At 42.9% G+C, this 7,812-nt stretch overlaps 1 protein-coding gene across 1 annotated transcript in view; it reads left to right on the forward strand.

Annotated features, from left to right (window-relative positions):
* CYR61 (cysteine-rich, angiogenic inducer, 61) overlaps nt 1-2,335 on the forward strand; it is a 3,023-nt gene extending 688 nt beyond the window's left edge. Inside the window, exons 2-5 of the mRNA XM_010860324.1 lie at nt 14-227; nt 579-935; nt 1,061-1,272; nt 1,387-2,335. Of these exons, the coding sequence (XP_010858626.1) occupies nt 14-227; nt 579-935; nt 1,061-1,272; nt 1,387-1,689 (1,086 nt within the window). The 3' untranslated portion in view covers nt 1,690-2,335. The remainder of the gene's footprint in view (nt 1-13; nt 228-578; nt 936-1,060; nt 1,273-1,386) is intronic.
* The last annotated feature ends 5,477 nt before the right edge of the window (nt 2,336-7,812 follow it).

A 7,812-nucleotide genomic window follows, 5' to 3' on the forward strand; every position in this document is an offset into this window, starting at 1 on the left:
CCCCCCCTCCCAGGCCCTCCCCCCCTGCCCCACCGCCTGCCACTGCCCCCTGGAGGCTCCCAAGTGCGCCCCGGGAGTCGGGCTGGTCCGGGACGCCTGCGGCTGCTGTAAGGTCTGCGCCAAGCAGCTCAACGAGGACTGCAGCAAAACGCAGCCCTGCGACCACACCAAGGGGCTGGAATGCAACTTCGGCGCCAACTCCACCGCTCTGAAGGGGATCTGCAGAGGTAAGAGGCTTGCGGTTTGGCCCCTTTTAAAAAAAAGAATAGTCCCCGAAGTCCAGAAGTTTAGTAATTTTGAGACCATGTATGGTGATGCTTTGTTGTTGGTAGCTTGGCAGAAAGGCACATGATTTCAGCAGTCTGGAATGCAATTCAGTGTGTCTGGGCCCAACGAAAAGCGCATACGGAAAAGTGATTCCTGACTAACTTATTGTTCTGGCCTGGAGTCTCCGGGGAATTGTAGGAAACTTTACCATAAATTGAATTAAGCAGCAGAAAATATGTATGAGTTTCAGGCCGTAGTTCGGAATCTTACCTTTATCCACCCCTTCCTTTCTTTTTCGGTGCTCTTTGCAGCTCAGTCAGAGGGCAGACCCTGTGAATATAACTCCAGAATCTACCAGAATGGGGAAAGTTTCCAGCCCAACTGTAAACATCAGTGCACATGTATCGACGGCGCCGTGGGCTGCATTCCTCTGTGCCCCCAAGAACTCTCTCTCCCCAACTTGGGCTGCCCCAACCTCCGGCTGGTCAAAGTTACCGGGCAGTGCTGTGAGGAGTGGGTCTGCGACGACGACAGTGCCAAGGACCCTATGGACGACGGGGAGGGCCTCCAGGGCAAGGAGCTGGCCTTCGATGACTCGGAGGTGGAGTTAACGAGAAACAATGAATTAATTGCAGTTGGAAAAAGCGGCTTCTTGAAGCGGCTCCCCGGTAAGTTAAGACTGCGACCTTGCACTGAACCCTATGCCTAGTCTGAAGCTTTAGAGAAATGAGAACTTGAATTTGTTTGTGTCCCTATGTCTCTGAGAACTCTTCCCTCTTGTTTGTCTGTCTAGTTTTTGGAATGGAACCTCGCATTCTTTACAACCCTTCTTCACACGGCCAGAAATGTATTGTCCAAACAACTTCATGGTCCCAGTGCTCAAAGACCTGTGGAACTGGTATCTCCACACGCGTTACCAATGACAACCCTGAATGCCGCCTGGTGAAAGAAACCCGGATCTGTGAAGTGCGGCCTTGTGGACAGCCGGTGTACAGCAGCCTGAAAGTAAGTGCCTGCGGTGCTGTGCTGTAGACTGGTCCCCTGGGTGTAGACTGGGTGAGAAGGGACCTTCTCTTCCAAGAAAGAGAAAACACTAACTTCCCTTCTCTTTTCTTACAGAAGGGCAAGAAATGCAGCAAGACCAAGAAGTCCCCCGAACCGGTTCACTTTACTTACGCTGGATGTTCGAGTGTGAAGAAATACCGGCCCAAGTACTGCGGTTCCTGCGTGGACGGCCGCTGCTGCACGCCTCAGCAGACCAGGACTGTGAAGATGCGGTTCCGCTGCGAAGACGGTGAAATGTTTTCCAAGAACGTCATGATGATACAGTCCTGCAGATGCAACTACAACTGCCCGCATGCCAACGAGGCCGCCTTCCCCTTCTACAGGCTGTTCAATGACATTCACAAGTTTAGGGACTAAATGCAACTCGGGTTTCCAGCATAAGGGTGGACAAAGTGGGGAGAGAGTGTCAGAATCACAGAGGCATGGGTGGGGGCGGCGGGGTCAAGGGACTTATGGTAGAAGGGAGGCATTGCTCATTCTTGAGTAGTAGTGAGGTATTTGGAAACTGCCAGGTGTGCTGGTGCACATGGACACTAATGCAGCTGCGATTGGAGAATACTTCGCTTCATAGTATTGGAGCACACGTTACCGCTTCATTTTGGAGCTTGTGGTGTTGACGTTCTGTTTTCTGTTTGTAAATTATTTGGTAAGCATATTTTTCTCTAGGCTTTTTTCCTTTCGGTTTTACAGTTGTAAAAGGTAATTAAGATTAGTTGGACAGTTGAAACCTTCATCCTTTGACAGAAGTAAATGGGAAGGGGGTCCGTCCCTTTCTGAAGGTGACACTCTGTGAGTGTCCATGAGAGGCAGCTATCTGCACTCTAAATTGCAAACAGAAATCAGGTGTTTTAAGACTGAATGTTTTTATTTATCAAAATGTAGCTTTTAGGGAGGGAGGGGAAATGTAATACTGGAATAATTTGTAAATGATTTTAATTTTATATTCAGTGAAAAGAATTTATTTATGGAATTAATCATTTAATAAAGAAATATTTACCTAATACCTGAGTGTATGGCATTCAGTATTTTTAGAGAATGTTCAAAGCCATTGGGGACAATCCAGCTTATGCATTCAATCACTGAAACAAGATTTACTGAGTGAGCCAGGAACTGTTCTAGTGCTTGGGACAGAGCAGGGAACTAACTTAAAAAATCTAACAATGATTGCTTTTGTAAATTCAGTAGAGAAAAACCTTGGCATTGAAAGTAATCTGTTTTAAAAACACATTGAACCCCAGCCCTTGTACAAAGCATAAGAAGGAATCTGAAGCTAAGTTTGTGATTTAAATAATAATGCTTTATTTTCATAAGAATTCAAAGCCTAAGGGTCTCCATCACCCAAGCTGTTTAATCACTAGGTAACTGTGCACATCCTTTAGAGAGGAGAGAAACTTTAATGAAAACAGTCCATAACTCAGGCTGCCCACGTCTAAATCCACGGGCAAGATTTAAATATGGTTGGATGATGTGTTATCAAGTCACCTGTTCATATTTTTCTAGTATCATTCCTCAAACCTGGGAGAATGACTCAAAAATTCACCCGTGGTCGGGATCAGAGAAAAAAATCTTACAATCTACAGAAGTCAGTTTGTTTTCATTAAATGAATTTGAACATTGACTTGTGTTAATCCTAATAAGCCGATGATTAGGTAAACATGCTGTTAAATGCAAAGGAATGCAAGGAATTTCAAGTACTTTTCCAATAGCGTGAGGACCATGCTACCCCACCCCCTTTCCTTTTTATAATATACAATATATTGAGGCAGGAGGGAGCAGTTAGATAGAACTGGCTATCCAGAGGGTCAGAGGCTAGATGCAGTGCATTCCTAAAAGGACCCGAATTATAGGTCTAGGAGAGGTTGAGAAGGCTGCGTCAATGTTTGGGAAAATGCTGGTAGCTAGTTTTAGAAGAATCACATCTGAAGAAAGCACTGACAATAAATGTTTTATAGAGAGAAGTTTCCCTTTCATCTCAGCTTCTTGGCTCCTGTTCAAATCCATAGTGAAATATTTCGGTCTTCACTTAGTTAAGAGAGTACTTGAATCTTTAGGCAACAAGAGAAGGTGCTTTAAAAGAGGAGCCGCTTCTGGGATCTTGTGAGTTTTCAAAATAGTTTAATATTGATGCTCCATTAAGATCTACAGAAAAACACTGCCTGAGCACCTGTTTTAAAGCCTTACTGAAATTCATAACTTTTCAAGTAAATGTGATAGCAAAATCTGTGGACAAAGGCCTTCACTCTTTTGACTCTGACAATGTCTTGCCTTAAATATAAATTTTGCCTACTGAGTGGTCAGGTTTTCTTGCCTGAGGCATTCAAATTTTAAGGTATTTGGAAATTTGAACACCACCTGGCTCAGTCTTGGATGCAGTTAAACTTGTCAGTGCAACAGAACATGTAAAACATAATAAAGTTGTGAGGATTTTTGGTGCAATATTGTTAAACAGACATCTGAACCTTTAGGCAAAATTTATGCATTCCCAGGCACCAATCCTGGTATTATCTTCCAATATTAGAGCCCAGCAAATTGCTTCTTACATGAAGATCAAGGAGCAATATTTTATAGACCCTTTATGTATGTAGAGAGGTAATATTTGTCCTGTGCTGTGCTTAGTTGCTCAGTCATGTCTGATTCTCTGCAACTCCATGGACTGTAGCCCTCCAGGCTCCGCTATCCATGGGGATTCCCTAGGCAAGAATACTAGAGTGGGCTGCCATGCTCTCCTCCAGGGGGTCTTCCCAACCCAGGGATGGAACCCAGGTCTCCCGCAGCCAGATTCTTTACCATCTGAGCAGCCAGGGAAGCCCAGTATTTGTCCATTGAAGTTCAAATGTGAAACATATCTAGCATGGGAAAATACTAGATCTTTGATCATTAAACTTAGCATAAGAAATACACTAAATGATACACAAATGCTGATTCAATGAGTACTTAATTAATTTTAAAAAATGCCAATAGACACAAAATATTTGATTTGGCAATAGAAAAAGAGTGAGAGTGAAGACATTAAAAGTAATTGAGAATGAAATTATGCAATTTAGAACATATCAGTTTTATCTAGGTCTAAAATGGAACACTGCCTACTTCAAATATTGAGAAAACAAAATAAAAAACCATGCATTGCAAATGTAAAATAGAACATATTTGTACCCTCTACACATGGGCTTCCCTGGTAGCTCAGTTGGTAAAGAAACTGCCTGCAGTTCAGGAGACCCAGGTTCAATCCTTGGGTCAGGAAGATCCTCTGGAGAAGAAATGGCAACCCACTCTAGTATTCTGGCCTGGAGAATTCTATGGACAGAGGACAGAGGAGCCTGGCAAGCTATAGCCCATGGGGTCGACTAAACCACCACCACATGTGGTAAAGATCTTATGTAACCACTTTCCAATCTAAAAGATTCTGATGTTCTTGAGCTGTTTTCTTGTTTTGTTTTTGATAGAGATGTAAGTCTTGAGAGTTATAAAGTGATCCCAGAATCCTAGGAATTTAGTGAATCTTAAGAAATATTCTTTGAGACATTTTATATTTCTAAAAAAAATGTCCCAAAGAATGGTGGCTCAGACAGTAAAGTGTCTGCCAGCAATGCGGGAGACCTGGGTTCAAGCCCTGGGTCAGGAAGATCCCCTGGAGAAGGAAATGGCAATCCACTCTAGTACTCTTGCCTAGAAGATTCCATGGATGGAGGAGCCTGATGGGCTACAGTCCATGGGGTCGCAAAGAGTTGGACACGACTGAGCGACTTCACTCAAGAAATATTCTTTGGGACATTTAGCAGGCAAAAGGAGGAGAAGGTGGCAGAGGATGAGATGGTTAGATGGCATCACCAACTCAATGGACATGAATTTGAGCAAACTTCAGGAGATGATGAAGGACAGGAAGCCTGGCATGCTGCAGTCAGTCCATGGGGTCACAGAGTCGGACATGACTTAGTGATTGAACGACAAAGTAGCACAGTAAGTAGTCTCATGGTGATGATTCTCACATAAGCACATGTGCTGTCCACTCCATAAAGAGATGCAACTGAATCAAAATTAGCAAAGTATATTTTAGTTATTTTACTAGTACAGTGACCAGATTTGATATGTTCACAACCTCTTCTCCTGCCTTCTGACACTATTTGAAAGTCACTTGAGCAATAATAGCAAGGGTCCAGTGGGACCACAGTACAGAATAAAGCTGTGTTTTGGGCAGAATGGCAGATGATATTGTAGAAAGAATCCCAGACTAGAAATTGGTAGACATGTCTTTTATACTAGCTCTGCCATTAATTTACTGGGTAAGCCTGGGTGAGTTTCTGGATTCTTCTCTCCTGTTTTAAAATGGAACTTCTCACATTTTTGTCACAAAAAAATTTTTTTTCATATATTCTCTTTAATACATTGACTGCCATACCTTTAAAGCTTTGCCTCATCAAGCAACTGAATGTATGAAGCAAAAACTGTTCACGTTTGTCTGTGGACAAAAGCACTCATCTCCATGAAGCCTTTGAAAATATAAGGCCCTCTTTAGTTTCTAAAGCCCTCCTGGTTATAGGATGTGGCTGTCCCTGGACCTTGTAGGTTATAGGTCCTTATTTTTCCCTCTCTCTATATAGCCCCAATATCTGGACCTTTTAAAATTCCTGCCCTAAAAAGCTTATTCTTTGAGACAAAGCACATTGTGATGCATGACAGTGATGCATGTGTCCTAAGAATAGAACAGACTTACTTTTAACTTTATTGCTGGTGGGAAACACTTACCACATAATCTAATAAGGTGCAATTCAATTAAACAAGTACTCAAGCACATTTGTTAGTACTTTACAGTTCTCATGTATTCTGCTTGTTTATTTTGAATCCACCTCTTTCTTAGTCTAGTGCAAACATCTAAATCTAAGACACCATCACCTCTTGCCTGAATTACTGGAATGGCACCTTCACTTGTGGCACACAGTATTTTTCAAAGGTGGCTGCAACCATGTCTTCCAACCCACATGCCCTTCAGCAGCGTGACCCCATTGCTCTCCAAAATAGATGGGGTCTACTTCTCCACCCTCTTGGAGCAGGGTGGGCTCTTTGACTGCCTTGACCAATGAATATCTAAAAAGTCATGTGATATGGTGCTAGTTCCAAATGGTGCACTGGCTAGGTGCTCCCATTTCCTTTCTCTTCAAAAACGAGCTACCGTAAAAGATTTATAAGTACACTGAGACTAGAAGATTGATAAGCCCATGCCACAGGGATAGGCTTGAGAGGATGAGATGCCATGTGGAGAGAGAGGAAGATCAGGGAGTCCTTGGGTACCACATGTATATGAAGACACCATCTTGGAAATGGACCCTCCAGCCCCAACTGCCTCAAAAGCTGATGTCTAATAAATTAGAGATGAGCTGCCTGTTGAATCCTTCCCAGAATTCTTGACACATAAAATAATGAACAAACCAATATGATTATTTAAGGCCCTAAGTTTTGAGTGTTGTTTGTTACATGGCAAGTTAACCGCAACATCACTGGTTTCCAATCTTGACCATTGGTGATCCATTTTCCTTAGACGAGCTGGAGTAATTCTTTAAAAGTGTAAATCAGAAACAGGTCCCATTGCTCTTGGAATAAGATTCAACTCCTTACTTGGCACACAGCTCCTGGTAACCTGCCTACTTCTTTCATTTACTCACTGTAAGTGGAGTTTATGGTGCTCCACTTGCCCCTTCCTTTCTGAAATAAGCCATGTAAGTTCCTCCTCAGGACCTTTGCACTAGCTGTGTTTCTCTGCCCCAAACGCCCTGCTCCCTGATCTGAACTTCTTCCTGTCATGCAGGTCTCAGCATCAAAGCTACATTTTCATTGACCTTCCCTCCCCACCTAGACCCAGTCTAAAGTAGTCTACAGCAAAGCTGACTGTTTTAAATGTTAATTGTATCTATAAAATACCATCAGGGTAACATCTAGACTTTTGTTCAACCCAACAAACCAGCATCATAGTCTAGCCAAGTTAACACATAAAATTAACCATCACCGTACTTGTGTCGTAAAACCTTTTGAGAAGAAGAAACTAATGTCTTCTCTCTAAAATGGAATGCATTTTAGCAGTCAGAAAAAGCAAAATTGTTGCCAGATATGCCTACAATTCCTCTAGGCCGGACACTGTGCTTGGGTATGTATGGGGGAGGGGCGCCAGCATTGACTTTTCATTGACCAAAGGTATGGGGCACCTCAAGAAGATTTCTATCCAATTAAAATTAGAAAAAATAAAATGAAAAAAAAAAAGAAGATTTCTAGAACACTAACCCCAAGTTCCATATCGAGCCAGCAGGATCCACCTCAACTGAAATGGATGTAGGAGTCTCATAAAAGCTCTGGAGAAAATTCTTCTCCAAACCCTCATAAATGTGGTAAAACACAGTCCCTTACTTGGACACACTACCAGAAAGAAAACAAGTGCTCCCTCCATTGGCTCGTCAGGCAAATCCATGGTAGCAACACCACCACATCGTGAGT

This window comes from Bison bison, unplaced genomic scaffold (genome assembly GCF_000754665.1).
Source record: "Bison bison bison isolate TAMUID 2011002044 unplaced genomic scaffold, Bison_UMD1.0 scf7180017864466, whole genome shotgun sequence".
NCBI lineage: Eukaryota > Metazoa > Chordata > Mammalia > Artiodactyla > Bovidae > Bison > Bison bison.